General features: G+C 39.0%; 2 protein-coding genes across 2 annotated transcripts in view; one reads left to right on the top strand and one right to left on the bottom strand.

The window, feature by feature from the left end:
• Positions 1–19394, top strand: part of STXBP3 (syntaxin binding protein 3) — a 39967-nt gene extending 20573 nt beyond the window's left edge. Inside the window, exons 8-19 of the mRNA XM_042463288.1 lie at positions 7–97; positions 1972–2096; positions 5614–5718; positions 8061–8118; positions 8528–8593; positions 9546–9626; positions 11399–11537; positions 12844–12950; positions 15105–15203; positions 16574–16659; positions 16796–16944; positions 18517–19394. Of these exons, the coding sequence (XP_042319222.1) occupies positions 7–97; positions 1972–2096; positions 5614–5718; positions 8061–8118; positions 8528–8593; positions 9546–9626; positions 11399–11537; positions 12844–12950; positions 15105–15203; positions 16574–16659; positions 16796–16944; positions 18517–18614 (1204 nt within the window). The 3' untranslated portion in view covers positions 18615–19394. The remainder of the gene's footprint in view (positions 1–6; positions 98–1971; positions 2097–5613; positions 5719–8060; positions 8119–8527; positions 8594–9545; positions 9627–11398; positions 11538–12843; positions 12951–15104; positions 15204–16573; positions 16660–16795; positions 16945–18516) is intronic.
• Positions 19395–19975: 581 nt separating this feature from the next.
• Positions 19976–20530, bottom strand: part of AKNAD1 (AKNA domain containing 1) — a gene marked incomplete at its 5' end in the record, with an annotated part of 18143 nt that continues 17588 nt past the window's right edge. Inside the window, 2 exons of the mRNA XM_042463289.1 lie at positions 19976–20163; positions 20290–20437. Coding sequence (XP_042319223.1) covers positions 20014–20163; positions 20290–20437 — 298 coding nt within the window. The remainder of the gene's footprint in view (positions 20164–20289; positions 20438–20530) is intronic.

Below are 20530 nucleotides of genomic sequence, written 5' to 3'. Positions count from 1 at the left end.
TTTCAGCAAGCCTTTGGATAATGCTAGCAAACTTGCACAACTAGTTGAGAAAAAGCTTGAAAATTACTATAAAATGGATGAACGAGGCCAAGTAAAGGTAGAGTGAAAGTTCTTTGAAACAGTATCCAAACTCTAGGTCTCTTATTACTGTAGGTATGCAGCAGGGAAAAATGCTATTCCTTATAGACAGTCTTACCAAAACATTTAGGAATGTGCTGTGTGGAAAACAAGTCATGACTCATGGTTTTCTTTTATAAGAAGGAGGATAGAATTGTTAAATTGTAAAGAAGCAACCTATAAAACCTACACTGAACAGAGAACTATACTATCACTACCAAGTCCGTTAAATTACTTTCAATCAAATCTTCTTTGGCTGAAGCAGTAGTATCACTAGGGTTGGTGTCACCAGGCGCAGTAATTCATGGTGTCCCCCTCCCCATTGACCTCCCCCTATACCACACCATACAGAATCATTAGTAATGTTTTTTGTACTAATGTTACACATAAATCATAATGCCATATATCACTGAATGTATTGGTAATACACTTGGCCCTCCACATTTATGGCTTTGACTTTTGCGGTTTTGATTATTTATGGTTTTGAATAATATGTTCTCTCTAGGAATCGCTTAAGTCGCTCGAGCACAACCCTGCCAGAAGTTGACCATAGAGTTGTGTTGGAGAACCTAGAAGTTCCTAGAGAAAACACTTCTCTAGGCATTTGTAGGTCCTCCAGCATGATTCTATGATCACCTTCTGACAGTTGATCATAGAGTTGCATTGGAGGACCAGGAGATTCCTAGAGAAATCTTCTTTCAGGTAAAAAATAATAGTGTTTTTTTTTTATTTGTGACTTTTCCACATTCATTGGGGACCTTCACCCTAACCCCAGCAAATGTGGAGGGACAACTGTAATTGTGACATAAACAGCTATCAAAATAAAAATTATTCCTTTCTTTTACAATATCATACACACAGCCTAAACGTACAGTGGACCCTTGTTATACGCTGGGGTTTGGTTCCAAGATCCCCCGTGGATAACAAAATCCATGGATGCTCAAGTCCTATTAAATGTAATGACATAGCAGAATGGTGTCCCTTTAAAAAATGGAAAATCAAGGTTTGATATTTGAAATTTATACTTTTTTTGAACATTTTCAAACCGTGGATGCTTGAATCTGTGTATAAAAAATCCATGTATAAGAAGGACCGACTGTATTTGCAATGTAGTTTCATGCAATTAAGTAAATATTTTATTGCAGTCATAGACCAGTATAGTTTCATGTGGTTAAAGTGAAAGTTTGGTAAAATGTGATGTTTGTAAAGAAAAAATTAAAAGAATGTTTTTAAAAAATAAAATTAAATTTAAAAAAATTTGAAAGTTGAAACTGTATTTTTTTAAAAAAACAAACACGGAGGCTTCTCTTTTCTCCTCTCACTCAGCCTCATCCCACTCATACCATCTCTTTAGCATTTTAAATGGACACAGGCAAATGCTACAGCCCCTTTCTGCCAAAATGGAGATGTTCGCGGAACAGTGTCCCCCCTCCCGGGTGTCACCTGGTGCGATATGCATTCCTTGCAACCCCCTAGTGATGCCACTGGGCAGAAGTGGGATTTGACAAGCCATTCATTCCTTCAGTGTGGATTCCTTTGAAGAAATCTGAAAGATTTCCTAGTGAAGGAAAGGAATATCAGGTCCTACTGTCTTTGACAAAGGTCTTAGATATGTTGGGTCAGGAGATTATTATTTTGAATTTGCTAGAATAAATTGTTCTTTTTAAATGTCGGTTTTATTTCCCTTTTTTGGTCCTGCTCTTTTTTATGAAGAATAGCAAAATAATAAATCCTATAAATAGGTAGAGAGAGGTAGAGAGATAGGATAAAGATGTATATTAAATAGTTGAATAGCACTCCATCCTCCTGTTTTATTTGCCTAAAAGCCATATCTTCTCTGATTTTCATTTAAAGGGCAAAACCCATTCCCAGCTGTTAATTATTGACCGTGGCTTTGATCCAGTATCAACTGTGCTTCATGAACTCACTTTTCAAGCAATGGCCTATGATCTGCTACCAATTGAAAACGATACATACAAGCAAGTATAACTTTACCTAGAGCATTAATACAAGCTCATATAAGTATACAGCCACCCCAAGATGTTTGAATAAGCTTACAAGTTGTCATTGAATTGATAATTGTTGACTGAAATAGAAAGTCACAACAAATAATTATGTTTATGATAGCAGTCTTAACTTTTCTAAAGGGGGAATTTTGGTATGTTGTAAGTGGATATAAGACCTAAATCCCAGTGTTAGTCTCAACACTTTTAACACATGCCCAGTGAACTAATGGGAATTACAGTGCACCCTTCTTTATGCGGGGGATCCGTTCCGGACACACGCACCCCCGTGTAAAAGAAAAAATGCATAAGCTCGAGCCCCATTGGACATAATGGGGCTCGTGCATGCTGCATGGTGCCCCGCGTTCGCCACGGTTGTGCCCCCCATTACTTCCAGGGCATGTGAGGCTTTTTTCAACGTGGCTTCCAGCATATGCTGGAAGCTGTGTGTGACGTGCCTGTGTGTGATGTGGGCGCACTGTACTTGTGTATTGACTCACCATTTAGTAACTCATTCAGTGGATCTAGTTTAGTTTGAATTAACCCAATAGTATTGGGACTAAAATCTGCTGTTTTGTGAGTTGCATGGAAACATATTGAATAATCTAATTTAGGCATGAATAGGTGACAGACCATTCACTAGAGGCAGTTGAAATTCTTGCATCTATCCTTCTTAGCTTCTTACTGATCAATTTTTTAAAAACTAAGGCTGTATTAGATACTTCCTAGTGAGTAAGGGGCGAAACAGACCACCCAAAAAGGGTGGATTGGGGCCGCCCTGGAACTGTTTGCCCTGGAGCCGCAGCAAACAGATATGCACAGCCCCAATCTGCCCTGGCACTGATCCAAATAAGAATGGAAAAGATCCGCTCCTTTTTGAGTTGGTAAAGGGCCATCTCAGGCAGCACCGGCACAGCCTCAGGGCACCTTCCATGCACTCCAGGGGCTTGCGGTGTCAAAACGCCATGCCCCCAGAGTGGCTTGAAGCTGCCCTTGTCTGATTCGCTGGGTGTCTTTGAGGTGTGTGGCATCAAAACGCCATGTCCTCAAGCTACCCGGAAGCCAGCTTTTCCGGGTTGTCTGTTCTGCCCCTACATCATGCTGAGCATAGTAAGACTGACTTCTGAATAAAAATATGTATGAATATGTGTTGCACAAGGTGGAGTTAGAGTGCATTTCTGTGTTTTCAGTGTGGCATTGTCAATTTTTTTAAAGGTACTGGTATATCCTTACACTAAACAATACTCAGGGCCCTGCAGCTCCTCTGTGATACTACGTTCTTTTTTTTACTTATCTTCATGTCAGCATATATGTAGGCATTGTCAAACTGCCTTTGTCTTGTTGATTGTGTGTTTGAAATGCCAGTCTGCTCTTTGCAAGCCAGTACATGCACTCGCCATTATGATGATGGAAATTGCAGAACTTGAAAATGATGAGTTACAAATAACATAGCTATTACTAATGTTTTGTTTATTAAAATTTATTTATTTAAATATATATATCCCACCTTCTATTCAGAGATCGCAGGGCAGAGAGAATGCAACAAAGCCACCATTTAAAAAATAAGTAGTTTTTTGTGGGTTATTCCTGATATTTCTTCAGGAACTAAAAAACTATGGATGCCAGCCATGAAAGCCTTTGAAAATAAAAATAATTAGTAGTATAAGTAAGGTAACAAGTTACTTGTTTTTATGTAATGGTAACTGGTTACTTTTAGAATTTTGCAACAAATAATAAAACAAATGGCATTTAAGGAGTAAGTTCTCTAAACTTGGATATTTTTCAAGAGGCTGACAAACAAAGTACGAGTGTTCCTCTGTTTAGAAATACTCTTAATACACTGGTGCCTCGGGATACGAAATGATCGGGTTACGAAATTTCCGGGATACGAAAAAGTTGGATTGGCAAAAACTGTTTCGGGTTACGAAATATTTTTCGGGTTACGAAATTCATTTCGGCGCGAAATTCAAATGCTGCAAAGTGCAGCTATAGGCTTTCCAGTGCTAACGGAAAGCCTTTTTGGGTTACGAAATTTTCGGGTTACGAAAGGAATGGCGGAACGAATTAATTTCGTAACCCGAGGCACCAGTGTATTAAATAATAGCAGGGTATTTGACTGGAGAGCATAACCTAAAATAATGGTTGATTAAGCTTTGCTTGTTGGAGCTGAAATATTAAATGTGTGCAATCATTACGTTGCAACATAAAATGCCAAGAACCAGCAGTTAGTATTTATATTTTATTTATGAATTTCCACAGCAAGATTTCAACTTTTAAATTAAACATAAAAGAAGGAGTAATTAATGCATTCAGCCACATCAGATCCTTACTTGGTAGCTAATGCTCTCTTCGATAACCAAGCCATGAACTAACATTTCATTTTTCCCCTCTTGCATTTCTCCTGCTTTCTGGTTGAATCAGTTTATGTGAGTTTCAATGCATATAAACAGTGTTTTGTGACATAGCACTAGTACTCTGTAGTAGTCCTTCAGTTAGTAGGTATCTGCTTAATAACAGTATGTATTGCTAAGCATGTTATAGTTATGTGTAAACTAAATTATCCCATTATCTTGAGTCTATTCTGTGATTGCATGTGAAGTCAATATTTGGATTATTTCCCAATGTTAAAATAAAAGGAATTTCTATAACCATGAGGATGTGAAGAAACTGAGTTAACATCAAAGTTGTTCATGTATGATTAGAAACATACACAGGAGGCAGAGAGAGCAAAAGTATGATGCAAATAAGTGTGATACTTAGCTCCTTAGTACTGTATAACACTTTTATAGCATTCCATATATGTGTATGTATGGATCCTTTCAGCATATCCTGTGTATATATACTAGGAAGTAAATTCTATCAATATTGAAAGGATTTATTTCTTAGTAATATGCCTTATTTGTTCTAAACCAAAGATGGCCAAACTGCATTAATTTGTTGCTTGTTAACATTCAGAACAAGTCATGAGGTAATTTGAGTGACTCGCTGAAAAAGTAGAGGGGTGAAAAGTAGAAGGTGGGACAGATGACAAAAAAAATGAGAGGAACAAATGGCATTGAGGTTTAAGAAGAACTTCTCACTTAATTATCCAAGTTTCCAGTACTGTACTGTGCTGTATATTGGATAAACATCAAGAGGAATACAGAGGTACTCATTGCAGCTCATGAGTAATAATATAATCTTAATTCATCTTCTCCTGAGTCCTTCTGTTTAATTCTGTGTCATAGTGAGAACAACTACCTAATAAATAGTGTAGTCATACTTACACTTCAGTGAGGCAGAAAATTGGCTCCAGGACCCACTGCTGTTGCCCAGTGCTGTTTGAGAAAGAACAACTTTTGGTTGTGCATTTTGTTGTCAGATTCTTGATGCTGTATGTTCATAGTAAGAGTTTATAAACGCTTTTCTCCTGTAGTATCAACTAAATGTCTATGCAAAAAACATTCTATACATATACCTATATAAATTAATACCCTTTTTTCCTATTATATAGGTATAAAACAGAGGGTGCAAGTGGGAAAGAAAGGGAAGCCATCCTAGAGGAAGATGATGACCTCTGGGTGAAAATACGACATAAGCATATTGCAGATGTATTGGAGTATGTATGACTTAATCTAGGTGATGTATGTAATTAAGACATGAAGTTCTGTGTGCATTCTTATGTATGCACGTACATTCACTTGCTCACTGTAGATAGATAGGGTTTGGCATATTAAATGGAGTTTGATCCATACTGCATTATAGTTTCTCAATGAATTCAGTGGGAGCTGAATAATTACTAACTTGTCCTACTTATTTGAATGGAAACCAAGTCCAGCTAACACAGGCTGTGGTTCTGTGTTTACTTACCTGGCAGGAAGCCCCACTAAACTCAATGGAACTTACTTTTGACATGACATATGTGGTGTTAGATCCAGACAATCAGCAAATCCTATGCATATCCTTACAGGAACAATTTCTTTTCAGTTTGATGGGGCTTAATTCCAGGTAAGTGTGACTAACATTGTAACCTAAGTTAGTTAAACTTAGAGGCGAAACAGACCACTGCTCTGACACCATCCCAAAGCCAGCATCATGTCATCCACACGACCATACGTGCTCCAGCATTGCGGCACTCCAGTGGCGCGGTGTCTACATGTCGCAGGAGTGCTGCAAAGCCAGCTTTTGGCTGGCTCAAAAAGGAGCAACAGTTTAAAACGATAATAACAATACCTGAACACTAACCATTAACAGTTGCACAATCTATTAAACCTTTCTTTAGGAAGGGTATAGAAAACTTTTCTTCTGCTTCTTCCTGCCAGTTTGCAGGTGGAGCAGACTGAATGACCACATGCCGACCTAGCCAGCCAGGCTGGAGCAGACTGAACTCTGCTCCCTAGAAGCAGCATTCATGAAGCACTCTCCCAAAGGTGACCTGTGCAAATTGAAGTCAATAACTCCGCTCCCCTTGCAGTCCTTCCAGCTCATAAGAATCTGTGATTTTCCATCCTCCTTCCATCCCTGCTTCATTCTCCTCTCTGGGTATCCTCTCCTGAGGAAGAAAGCATCAAAGGGGGTGTTGAAGTGTTTCTGATAGAGTGGAGTGCACCCAGTTGGAAAAGAGGGGGGAGAGAAAGAAAAGGGCAAATGCTGGTTGGCTGTCAGCTCTGCAGTCACTCAGTTACTCAGCCCGCCTCCTCCCCACAGCAGATCAGCCACATGACAAGCAATACTCAGGCCCAGCCAGGTAGCCTGCCTGCTTGCCTTTGCCTTGGCTGCCGTCTCATGGACGCTCCACTGTGGGGAGTGGGGGTAGATGGGCTAAGCAACCTTCAAGCCGTCGCAGACCCCCTGTGAGGACATTGTGGCCTTCTGGGGATCCATGAACCACAGGTGAAGAACCACTGATTTAGACAGCTTTGTGTTCACCTGGGTCAGACTGAAGTAGACGAAGAAAATCTATCCAGTTTCAGTACCAGTTCCACTAATTCATCTGGATCAAACCATTTGAGCATCTATAGGTTATGATAAACTTTGGGAGAAGATCATGGAAGTGTATGTCTACTTATCTTCAGGTCACCTGTTGACATTAAACTTTGGGCGTTGATCATGGATATGTATGTCTGTGTGCCTGTGTGCCTGTCGACATATGGTGACTTCATGAATTTCAGAGGGTTTTCTTAGGCAAGGCATATTCAGTGGTGATTTGTAATTTCCTTCCTCTGAAATATAGCCTACAGCACCTGGTACTCCTTGCAGTTTCCCATCCAAGTACTAACTAGGGCTGATCCTTCTTACCTTCTGAGATCAGACAGGATTTGGTGCCTTCAGGACATTTAGGCCTAATAATGGAAGACATGCATTCAGATCCCTTCTCAGCTATAGAAACAGTTAAAGACTTTCCTAAGCACTCCTATTTGGACTTCCTGATCAGGGTTTTGCAACAACTGTGGCCTGATAATATGAAAAATGTCCTTGGAGCAGTGTAAATCCCTATCTATTAATTAAGTTTTCTCCTAGCCTTGGATCCCCAGTTTTGGACTACAACTGCAAAAATCTCCAGCCAGCATTGCTAATGGTCAGGTGTTATTGCACTCCAATTGAAGACCTAGGGTTGGAAAAAGCTTGAGTTCAGTGCTGGACAATTTGTGGCCTTTCAGATACTGTCCAGTTACAACCTAGAACTGGCTTACAACTTATAATTGGCTGTGCTGACTAGAGCTAGTGGGAGTTCTGGTCCAACATCTGGAAGGTCATAAATAGCTTTATGGGTACCTCAAAGAGATGATTCTTAAAAGAGTCTGTGGCCATCATCATGCCTTTAAAAATACTTTCCTGGATCCTTGAAATGTTTAATTGGAATTTATTTTGGCGGGAACAAATGGATGACAACACCATAGAAATGTACTTCTGCTTATTTCTAGTTTAGAAATAGTAACAAAACATGTTGTTATATTTCAGGGAGATACCCAAACTTATGAAAGAAGTTTCTTCCAAAAGGAAGGCAACAGAAGGGAAGGTGAGAAGTTATTAAGATAACATCAAATGTTCTTTTAAGTTACTCTCTGTTTATCATTTTAAATCAGCATTCTGATACTAAAACAATGGATTTAGTGGCAAGAAGTGCTGTAGTTCAGATCCATTGGTTTATTCTAAAATGTGCTGAGGTTTCCTTGTTGGTATTTACTGAAGCAGAAAATTAAAAATGTTAGTAAATGTACAGTGCAATTGTAAAGAGATGTACACAGAAGCAAGGTCCGGAGACTTTAATGCTTCTTTCTCCATGTAAGTGTGCAATGAATTGCAATCTTAGTAGATTTCCTAAAGCTAATGATCATAATGTTTGCCATTCGTCAAGTGCAGCAAACTTTGAAAGATGTGTTGAATGCAATGTATTTTGAGACTGAACTTTTTAACTGTTTTTCCAGCTATCTTTAAGTAACCTGGCTCAGCTCATGAAAAAAATGCCATACTTTCGCAAACAGATTACTAAGGTGAGCAAAACATAGAGGAGTGCAGTGCTGGGTGTTTTTGGTTTTTTTAAAAATTGCATCTGTCCCGAGTCTGTGATTAATTAGTGTTACAGGGTACAAAGGCGTAAATCCACCATTACATTGACTGAATTTTGTTCCCTTTCTCTCTCCACTGCCTGAAAATACAACTCCCTAGAGTTGGTTTTGGTGGTGCACACAGAGTAGCGAGGAAACCAATTATCCCATTCCACCAGCAGAAGACCAATATTTGATATGGCTCTGAATTTTTCCTCTTGGCCCAGGACTAGAGCACTGTACTGGTACAGCAGTGGCAATTGTTTTCCCAAACTAAAATTTAAATAAACCTTGAACTTAAACTGAGCAGATTATTCACAGAATTGTTGGACTGGACCGTAGTTCTTTTGATCTCACATTCTGTGGCCAAAAACAGGGGTTAAAATAGTAGCCTTGTTAGGCCTCAGCATCTGGGTATCTTGAGTAATAATAATAATAATAATAATAATAATAATTTATTTCTATACCGCTGTTCCAAGTATGTTCATGTGAAGGTGTAATTGCTGATTGCTTTTGGTTGACCCTAGTCTCTATGAATTTGTCCTAAATGTTATGCATATTGTACATGCCAAAGATGATAATATCACTGAAGAAAACAAATTAACATCTGTCTTGTATTTTAGTGTCATGACATGCAGTCATTCCTAAGCATGTTTTACTCAGAAGTACAGTAGGCCCTCAGTATCTGTGGGTTTAGTTCCAGGACTAGTAAGAGAATCAGGTTCAATTGAGCTGTTAAAGCTTATTCCTTAAAAAAATGTGAAATACGATTCTTAAGGTTCATCCACAGAATATTAGTCTGGATATATGAAACAGTTCTGTCCAGTAATTACTTTAGAATTGTACAATTTCTGTTGCTGTGTCATGGTTATTTAAAAAAAATACTTCTGTTTTGCAGCAAGTAGTGCATCTCAACATAGCAGAAGACTGCATGAATAAATTCAAGAGTAATGTAGAAAAGCTGTGCAAAGTTGAACAGGTATGTGAAACATTCCTCTGTACGTTGGTGTTTGATCCAAACAAATGCGGTTAGCATTCTAACAGAGGTCTACTTCTCTGAGATAAAGTAGCACTTGATTTTGGTGATTATTATCAGCACTTCTGGCCAGTATTGCAACTTCTATCATGTTTAGGGGGGGAAGTACAGCAATGGTCTTTCCAGCTCAGCAAAATCAGTAGAAAGCTATTGCAAGAAGAAGCTAGGAAAGGCAGTTGGTGCAGCTGCTATATTGGGAGAGCCAAACTGGTTACAACAGACTCCTTTGATTTCCCAAGGTCCAATGTCAGTAGCTACCTTTTTATTTTATTTTATTCAGTGGAAAGGGCTACAGTTATATTTTTCCTCATCAAGTTCAGGAGTGAAACTAGAAACATTATTTCTGGAGGACATGATGGGGGGGGGGATGCTAAAGGACTGTGGAACAGAGAAGAAGTAACAGCCTAAATTTATTTTCAAAATAAAAGATTAACTGACAATTACATTTGCATGGTTCTGCAGCTGCTAATACTGTCTGATTTTTTTACGTGAGAATAATCACAATTGTATCTGAAAAGTAAAGAATACTGTATATACTTGACTATAAGTCGACCTCCTGTATAAGTTGAGGGCAAGTTTTGGGGCTGATTTTGATATGATCCATGGATGATGATGATGATGATGATGATGATGATGATGATGATGATAATAATAATAATAAACAACTTTATTTCTAGCCCGCCTTTCCAAAGATCAAGGCGGGTTACAGCACTTAGACCATACAACAATACAGTCCATAAAATACAATAAAATACATTAAAAACATCAATCATCAATTAAAACATCCTACAGTGAAAATAACTGTCCAGACTAGCACGATTATGCATCAATGAGGGGAGAAAAGGGAATATCTCGGGGGTATTAGGGGTATGCCTGCTGGAAAAGGTGTGTTTTGAGCCCCTTTTTAAATTGGTCCAGAGAGGCGGCCAAGTGGATCTCGCTGGGAAGCGAGTTCCATAGCTTGTGGGCCGAGGTGGAAAAGGCCCTTTGTATGGTGGTAGAGTATCTCACTTCAGGAACTCTTAGCAATTGCTTCCCAGCCGATCTGCGTGTGCGGGGCGGATTGTATGGAGAGAGGCGGTCCTCCAAGTACCCTGGGCCCAAGCCATTTAGGGCTTTATAGGTAATAACCAACACCTTGTATTGCGCCCAGAAGCGAATGGGCAGCCAATGAAGGTCTTTAAGGATAGGTGTTATGTGGCTGGTCCTGGAAGATCCAGTGACCAGTCTTGCTGCCATATTCTGAACCAGTTGAAGCTTCCGAGAATGGTACAAGGGTAAAACTTAGGGACATATAGCAAAGGATCTAAAAGATGAAGCAAAGCAAAATAATGTTAAACAACTTATAAATTCCAGCAGACATAGCCCTGTGAGCTTATTCTTAAGGCTGGCTGGATGAGAAAGTAGAGGGGATCGGTTCTTCCAGGACTGCCTTCCACTAGGGGATGGTTCCTTCTTTTAAATAAGAGTTAAGATACAGTACTTACATTGAGCTGTGAATAAATCGACTCAGATTTTTTGGGTCAATTTTTTGACTTGAAATTTCTAGACTTATACATGAGCAAATACAGTCGTTTATTTGAAAAGACAACTATAATATGAAATGCCCTTGAAATGTTACCTTCTGAATCAAGGCTAAATGTAGACTGTGACAACATTATAGCTGAAGTTGTAGAATGATTGTTATGATTTAAGAAGATATCTCTTATGACTAGGATTTGGCTCTAGGAACAGATGCTGAGGGACAGCGAGTGAGAGACTCAATGCAGGTCCTCCTTCCAGTACTGCTCAGTAAAAATCACGACAGCTATGATAAGATAAGAGCCATCCTCCTCTATATCTTCAGCACAAATGGTAAGGTTTTGGTAGCCTATTGTATGAAAAAAAATCCTCTATACATAGTTTATTACTGTAAATATTTCATGTACTGGCCACAATTATGGATTTTCATCTGAGCAGAACATATACTCATCCCCTCACATTTGGGCTTTGAATTTGAAGATTGGATTATTTACAGTTTTTATTAACATGTTCTCTCTAGGAATTTCTAGGTCCTCCAGTGCAAGTCTGTGGTCAACTTTAACCAAAAGTCGCACTGAAGAACCTAGAGAGAACACTCCACTAGGCATTTGTAGCTCTTCTAGCACAATTCTATGGCCAATGTCTGGCAGATGTTGACCACAGAGTTGCACTGGAGGACCCTAGAGATTCCTAGAGAAGTGTTTTCTCAGGTAAAAACACATTGTTTTTGTTATATGTGGTTTCTCCACATTCATGGGGGTCCTGTGCCCCTAACCCCAGTGAATGTGGAGGGATGAATATATTGAGATAAATGCCTTTTATACTAGTTATTGTAGAAATTGATCTTTTGGAGGTGATGCTTCAAAGTGTATTGTGATCTGCTTGCATGGAGTTACAGAGCTACTTATTCCAGGAAGACAGAATGGTTGAAGCGTATGTTTCCCCTCCCCTTCTCTCTCGGAGGCTGAACAATGTAAGAGGAAGAGAAGGTGGGAAATTGCCCTTCCCCAAATTTCCTGAAGCTAACTAATCTTAGTATCTAAACTTGGGCCATTGCCTTCTTTCCCAACAGCCTCTGGCACCCAGCCTCACATTGTTCATGAGAGCCCCTTGAGGCATTTTGAGAGGCATAGATGACAACAGGAGGAGGAAGGAAAGGGAAGCATCAGATCTTTCTTTAGTTGACTTAGGATCCAATCCATTATGTTCAGGAAAATTGGTTGTTTTTTTTTATTGTTTACTGCAATTGTATTGCTGTAGAGATTGGATGAGATTATAAAGGTTTGAGTGACACAGTGCATGCGTATTCAGCACAGTTCTGCAGGAACAGTATAACTTTATAAAAGCCCACCATTGTATTAGATTGGCACCTGTCAACACAATAAGGTTTATCCTTCTGTCCTCCTTCCATAATGTGTTCTATAGGATTTCCCAGTCCTGGAATAGGTTTTAAGGGCAGATAGGGAGTTGCAGGGGGAAGGGGATCCCTTCTACGGTGCACCTGCTGATGGAGCTGCTTCCATCAGCAGAATAACATAGTTGGATCCTGCTCTTTTTAATTGTCCTGTGTGCAAATATCAGTAGGTTACTAATTCAAAATGTCACATTTATTTATGTATTTATTTTAAATACTGAAAAGGAACTACTCAAGAGACCTTGGACAAGCTGATCCAAAAAGTACAGATAGAAAATGATAGCGACATGATCAAAAATTGGAAGTACCTTGGTGTACCTATTCTCACCACAGTAAGGATTGCAGCATTTTTTTCCTAGTCAATTCTGTATTAACTCTCCTAGCAATGACTACAATACCATGCTTGTTTTTCTAGCATCTGTTCCCACTTTGATCACTACCATTTGTGTTTTGTACTCCTCTTGCCTTTTGCTTGAATCTTTACCCTTTGCTTGAATTGCCCAAGTAGTCCACATTCTGAGACCTCAGAGATCAAAATCGGATTAATTTATGTAAATCCAATCAGTGTAGTGTAAATTGCATGACATAATTCTGGCATGGAATAAATTAGGAAATTTATACCAGGTTATTATTCAGATTAAGAGTATTAAAATGTAATTATCATATTATACTGATAGTATTTAATTTACATAAAGGATTTTGGAGTAATCAAAGTGCTTCGCATACAGTCAGTAACATAATTGGCATGGAAGCTACTCTGAACTCATATAGTTCAACTCAAGCTTTGTAGCCGGATATCTTAACACAGATTTAGACCACCTTAACACCCACCTGTGGATTAAATGATGTCATTCTGATAGTATACCATCAGAAAAGTGTAGAGCCTAAATTCAGTTGCTGAACCCACCGAATCAGTGGGATTTGTATAAGTGGTGACCTACCATTTAGCAATCAGTTTCATGAGTCTATTCTGTTTGAGACTAGCAATTCAGTTTCGGTTTAGGGCTTGGAGTAGCCTCTTCTGGTGTTTGCCTTTTTCTTGAGTAATGTAAACATTGTTTTGGTTCAAGAAACTGTGCCCATCATTACCGTATATACTTGACTGTAGGTCAACCTCATGTATAAGTTGAGGGTAGGGTTTGGAGCCAAAACTAATGGAATTTGGCATGACCCATGGAGATGTCAAGGGTAAAACTGTGGCTCAGTATGGTCCTGTTTTGCCACTTATCTGCCTGCCCTCAGTTGCCTGCATATCTCCTCAAAGAAGGTGGAGAAGACAGGCGGGCTGGTTGCAAACAACCAAGAGCGGAAGGTGGCAGAGCCTTGAGGGATGAGTGTCCACCCTTCTTCCTCCTCCGCTGCAAGGCTCTCTCCTTAGGAGAAAGCCGGGTGGCAAAGGCACCTTGAGGGGCAAGTGTTTGCCCTTCCTCCTCCTCCCCCGCTTGATTTTACGTGACCTGTGTATAAACTGAGCCAGGTTTTTGGTGTCTATTTTTTTTACTTAGACATGCATACGGTAGATCTAATAGTGTACAACAGATCACTTTGACAATGTGGTTATAAATATAAGTTAATTTTAAAAAGAGTCTCAGTGTGCTTTGAGACTCTAGACAATAACTCTTACCCCCCTGTGTCAAAACTTCAGTGCTGTCTGGACAGATGAGATACAATCTGCATGGGAGGCTGCTTCTGCCCACAGATGGTTTTTCTGAATAGAGACATATGCGTATAATTATATGTATAGGAGTGGTACTTCATGTTTGAGATTGGGTAGTAGCCTGCTGATATATGCAAAAGTAGTACGAGTGCCTCTAGATTTCAGCTTATTATCAGATGTGACCATCCCTCCTGTGAGAACTACAGATAGGCTGAAGATTTGGGAAAGGCAGGGATGGTAATGACTACGTATATAATAGTTAGATATCAACACCACTAAATATTTTAGACATTTTTCATGTTTGCCTCATGTTGAAGTTTTAAAAGTGTTTTATTTTATAATGTAGTTACTAAGTGATATCTCTGCTTTGCTGCTAAAGAAAATCCAATATCCTTTGCCATTAGCAGACACAGATTTCTATGATTGTATCAGTCTTGTTAATAAAAGATGGTAGATTTCACAGATAGATAGGTATCTTGAGAGAGATAATTAATAATTCTTTTGGACAAAGATGGAGATATTTCTTAACCATTTAAGCACTTCCTTTTGTGCTGCAGAAAGGGTGCACTTGCCACCACAGCAGCAGCTTTCCGGCACTCCTTTGGAATAGCATGTTTAAACGGCGTATGCCACACCCCCATGCTGCCCCCACACCAATGTGTAACACCGGTCTGTTTAGCTCCTAAGGTGGCTGTACAAATACCAGTAGTGTGACTTTCTGTATTACGCTTGTGTATCTGATTTTCTTAGGAAGTAATAAAACTTAGGCATGTGTGTTTATCTTTTTGATGCCATTTTTTAAAAAATGGAATTATCTTTGGCTCTTTAGTCTACATCACAACAACGCAAATCATCCAGGAGGGATCGTTCTTCGGAAGAAACATATCAGCTTTCTAGATGGACACCGGTCATTAAGGATATCATGGAGGTAACATTTCTAGAAAATACTGCTTAGTTATAAGGAGAATATATCAGTGCTTCTAAGGAGTGAGACAGACAGCTGTGACGCTGCCCCTGAGAGTCTCAGCTTAAGGCTGCAGCAACCACACACTGCAGCCTCAGTCTGACCAGCATCTGCCCCAAATAGGAGCAGAAAAGGTCTGCTTCTATTTGGGGCCGATAAAAGATGCCCCTTCACCTCTAGAGCTGGTTTTTTGCCGGCTCTGGGACAAGTGGCGTCTGAACTCCAAGCCCCCAAGTCACCCGGAAGGTGCCCAGCGTGTAATTGCTGTAATTGCGGTGTGTAATTGCTGGACAACTCAGGGTTGTGGCATGTCTAAATGCCATGCCCGCAAGCTGGCTAGAAGTCACCTTTACCAGGCTGCCTGTTTCGGCCCTAAGTTACATATATGAACATTTAATGCCTCTATTTTAGTTGCATTTTAGACAGTAGACCTTTTCCTCCAAATTGTTTTCTGGAGGAAAAACTGTCTTGCATATAAGCGCAATCTGCATTTTTAATACATTTATTCATCTTTTTTTTCCCTCCAGTCTACTAAAAGGATCTCAGGTTAACATACATTAACATCAATTTAAACAGTTAAAAACATTAAGAATCATATATATATAGACTAAAAGCATATTAAACCATTTAATAATTAAAATAAATTTAAACCACTCGTGTGCAGTTTTCAATTGATATTTTGTTTGTTGATTTGGACAAAATCATTTAAGCTCTAAAGGCTTTAGCAAAAAAGCTCTGTGTTGGTTCCACCTGGTCCTGTAGGGGGAGTAATTACACAGCAGAAAAGGCCCTTTCCTGTGTCCTCCTGTACTGTACTATATTTCTCCCACAGGTGGGACAGAGAAGAAAGCCCCTCCAGCAGAAGTCTATAGAGAGAAATCCCAAGTATTGCAATTCCAAGCATTTAGGTTGCAATAGATCCCATAGCTCCACAAAGTCTGCTGTAGGTTTAAGTTCACCTTTTGCACAACAGTCAAATAGCTCTGAACCCACTTGGTCAAAAGAGTGAGAAATGTACAGTATACTTGCTTGTGTAACGATTGGCTACTGTAGCTCATTCAGTGTTTTAAATCAAGAAATCCAACAGTTACATGAAGCAAGTTCTAAAATTTCAGCTAGGTAGAAATGAGTAGTAACATCTAGGTTTTCTCAGAAAGGTGGATCATTATTGAAAATCCTAACTTCCATTTCTTTACTAATATACATGCATAAGGAACCTAGGAAGCTTTTGCTACATAAGCAGACCTCATGTCCATGTACCAGTCAGAAGATATTTGAGAGCTTTGAATAAATTCCATTTTAGTTGGCTAAAAGGAATTATTTTTTTCTTTCAGGATACTATAGAAAATAAACTGGATACAAAAGAGTGGCCTTACTGTTCTCAGTGTCCTGCACCTTGGAATGGTTCAGGAGCAGTGAGGTAAGTGATATTTATTGTGCTTCAATAAATAATATGTTCTAGTATAATTCGTAAGTTTTATTTCAAACACTATAACTATCTATAACTTGTAGATATGAATAAACGGCATAATAGTCTCTTACGTCTTAATTGACAGTGCTCGCCACAAACCCAAAACTAGCCACTTGGATGAACGGAAGAGTGGGTCAAAGATGATTGTATTTGTCATCGGAGGCATTACATATTCTGAAATGCGCTGTGCATATGAAGTTTCACAAGCCTACAAATCTTGTGAAGTTATTATTGGTAAGTCTCTCCCCCAACATAAAACTTAGGATAGCAGTGTAAAAACTGTTTTGCCTCTGAAAAGGTTGTGAATGCCAGTATTTCTTTTTAAAATTTTAACCATTTACAACATTACACATTACAATTAATGTACCAACTCCTACATTATTCTGCCTTTGCATTTTCAAGTATTTCTCTACTAAGATAATCAAAACTTTCAGCAATTTCTGGCTCTTTGAAACCTTTCCTCTCCCATTAGCAATCCACAATGTGTTGCTTCAAATAATTTTAAGACCTAGCAACAAGCCACAGTCAAATGCATGTAACAAACCATTTATGGCTTTCTGATTTTTTTTTAAAGGAAAATCTTTCAGAGGAAGAGTAAGCAAATTTGGGAGATGAACGGGGCTTCATTAGTTCCCCCAGGAGACCTTGGAGGGCCACACACACCCCATACCTACTTCTGGAAAAACAAAATCTTAATGTTTTCCCCGTTTTGGGGACAAGGCACAGGATTTTAGAGCAAAACTGAACAATTTTTATGACCCCTTTGGGATAATAAAAAAAAGCCCCAACGGGCTACATTTTCCCTGCAGGCTGCACTTTATCCACCCCTATTTGAGAAGGAGTAATGTGAAATGGGGAGAATGAGTGAGTATATATGCACAAAATTGTTTCTCCAACAAATCATTGTTGTAGCACAGAGTAATTTCAGTTACACTGAGTCCTTGGTATCTGGAGGGGCTTTGGTCCAGAACCCCTATGGATTATAAAAACTGTGGATGTTTTAGTAAGTATTTAAAATTAGCTGCGATTGACTGCAGCCAAACTGAGAAGTCCCAGGGCAGTAGCAGAGGCTGCAGCAGCCAGGCTCCAGGCATGTTTTCTTCCTGCTTTGGATGCAGTGATTTTGCTCTTTCCTTCAGAAGTGTTAGCTGGTGTGTACTCAGCAGGAAGAATTTGCACTGGTGCTTGGGACTTGTTACTGCCATCACACACACACACCCTTCAGTTGATGGAAATCAAGCTTGGGAAGGAGTTAACAAGAGGGTTGCACCAACACTTTCCCCCTTTGCTGATGGAAGTCAGTCCCAGAGTTATGTCTCTGCTGTGCCAAAGGTTCCAAAAACCTGCCTGCCTACAACAGACTAAAGCTTCAGGAAGTGATGGAAGTCAGTCCGAGGAAGGAGTTAGCAGGGGAGGGAGAAGCGGTCTGGCACTCAGGGCTTGCCACTGCCACCTGAAGCTCCTCAAGTGATTTTGTACATGACATTGTTAGAGGAGGGCAGACTCCTCTGAATAACTCTTGCTAAGAAAACCCTATGATCGGACATCAGAGTCAATTTGACTTTGAATAGGTGATCTCTGTATCACATTGGCTGCATCCACACTGCAGAAAACCAGTGGTAAATTATCCAGGGTAAAGGCTGCTTAGCCTGAGGTCAAGACAGATCTGATGCTGCCCTGGGTGGGGGTGGGGGTTGGACAGCGTACAATATGTTATACAAAAAAAGTGTGTTTTCATTTTCAAATTTTATTGACTAATGTTAATTATCACCATTCTTTAAATATTACTTTTTTAAAAAAATACAGGTTCCACTCATATCATCACACCCAGAAGACTACTGGATGATATAAAAGCACTTACCATAGCAAAATCGAAGGATACCGTGTATTTTAAGAATGAATAGGAGTTATAATCCTCAAGGATTTTCAGATGCGCTTAACAAAGATATAAAGAACACATAATATAAATATGGACACAATCTAGCCCATGTTAATTTTAAGTTCTATTTATTTCAGGCAAAGAAATGTTAAATATCTTTATACATTCTACATTGAAATCAGTGGGACTTACATGTTTAGCTTGAATTGGATTGTGCCCTATGTACATATTTTATAAATTAGTGTTATATTTGGGACTGGGTTTTTTTATAATTTGAAATCTGCTGCTTTTTTGTTGGGGAGGGAGGCGAAACAAAACAGTGAAATGTATGTAACAACTTATGTTTTTATATTAATGTAATTGGTTATAGGTGGCATTTTGCTGTGATGTGTTTAATGTAGAGGATGTTAGTTAAGGAACACAGTATGCTAGAACTTGGAAAATATGTTTGTATATATGTTAATGAGTTTTCAATAATAACATGCAAACTTTCTATCTACGAAACATGTTTATTTCTAAAGATACTGTTATAAAAGGGCCACAAACCTAAAAGCATAGAAGAAAAGTTGTAAATATAAATGTATAGCACAATTTCGCAACTGCAATACGTTCAAGTACAAAATTTAATGGAATGGGAAGAAGCACTTGCAATGAGGTACAAAATATAAGGTAAACCTTTTATTGAGAAATTGGAGACAAGTATTGGTTATGTGTTTGGAACTGCATGGATCTTTCTGTGGTATATGGGTAAAGGTAATCATGAAAGTACTAAACATTTTACCTTCAATAAAAAAACTCTGAAGAATTTGCTGTCTGAATTGTTTTTAGTGCTTTTCCCAGATTGCTCTAAAAGATAATGGAGTGCAAGGAAATAGTTAACTCTTCTTCCTCCCTCAGCTTGTAAAACTACATGCATTACTAATCTTTTCCAGATATAGTTCTTCTCATCATCCTTTATTGTTGCCAGGAGGATGGAGAGTGATGAGATGGGGAGGAGCATAAATCTGAGGCTGTTTCTAAAGTGTTTACAACTACTATCCTGTCCAGCCAGGCATTACTCTTATGTTTTCTTTGACTCACTAGCATAGTTGTGTGTAGATTGATTTTCCAGGGTTCTTGTTCATGTGAACAGGAACCTCTTTTCTTTTGATGGTTTGCTTTAGGCATGAGGAAAGTAATAATGAAAGATGTTGGGGGCTTTTTTCTTGAAAAAAACCAAGAAGAATAATGCCTGAATGTACTCAGAGTTCCTTACAGTACGTAAGCCAAACAGCTTCAGTAATAGTAGGTTATATCCAACATTCAGCTACTGGAAAAATTAAAGAGTTGGCAGTCTGCTTCAATGATATGCAAAACTACACCATTATGACAAGTAACACTCCCCCCCCCCCGGACATAGTTTTGATTGTTTTCATAACATATGTTCATATACAGTGCTGGCTACCCGTGACACTTGACAATGTCTGAATTTTGGCCTTGGCTAAATCTTCTGAAACCACTTGCATCATGTGTTCTGAAGTTTTCTTCAAGCTGTTTGCAGTCTGTATAACATGATCCAAAGTGGAACTTAATATCTGTTAGGACAAAAATATTGAATATTATTATTATTATTAACCTTTATTTATAAAGCTCTGTAAATTTACACAGCGCTGTTGAATGATTGACAGCACAGTTCCTGTAGGTACAAGGCTGTCTCTTACCTTGGTATTTGTGTCCTCTGTGTGCCTCCTTCTCACTTTACTCGTTGACTTCCTTCCATAGATACTCCTAGGACCTAGGTACTGTGGTGAAAGGATAATGGGGTCATGTGTCCTTGAATAGTGGGTTTCTGGGATATGTAGATTTTGTCTAGAAAATAAAGCATTCATTTTGTGAAGATAAAAACCTACCAATATTGCATTCCAAGTTTAATACCTTGAGGAAGGTAACAGATTCTCTACA

This window comes from Sceloporus undulatus, chromosome 4, assembly GCF_019175285.1.
Source record: "Sceloporus undulatus isolate JIND9_A2432 ecotype Alabama chromosome 4, SceUnd_v1.1, whole genome shotgun sequence".
In the NCBI taxonomy this organism is placed as follows: Eukaryota; Metazoa; Chordata; class Lepidosauria; order Squamata; family Phrynosomatidae; genus Sceloporus; species Sceloporus undulatus.
Note: the sequence above shows the minus strand (reverse complement) of the source record. Positions and strands in the feature narration are given on the sequence as shown.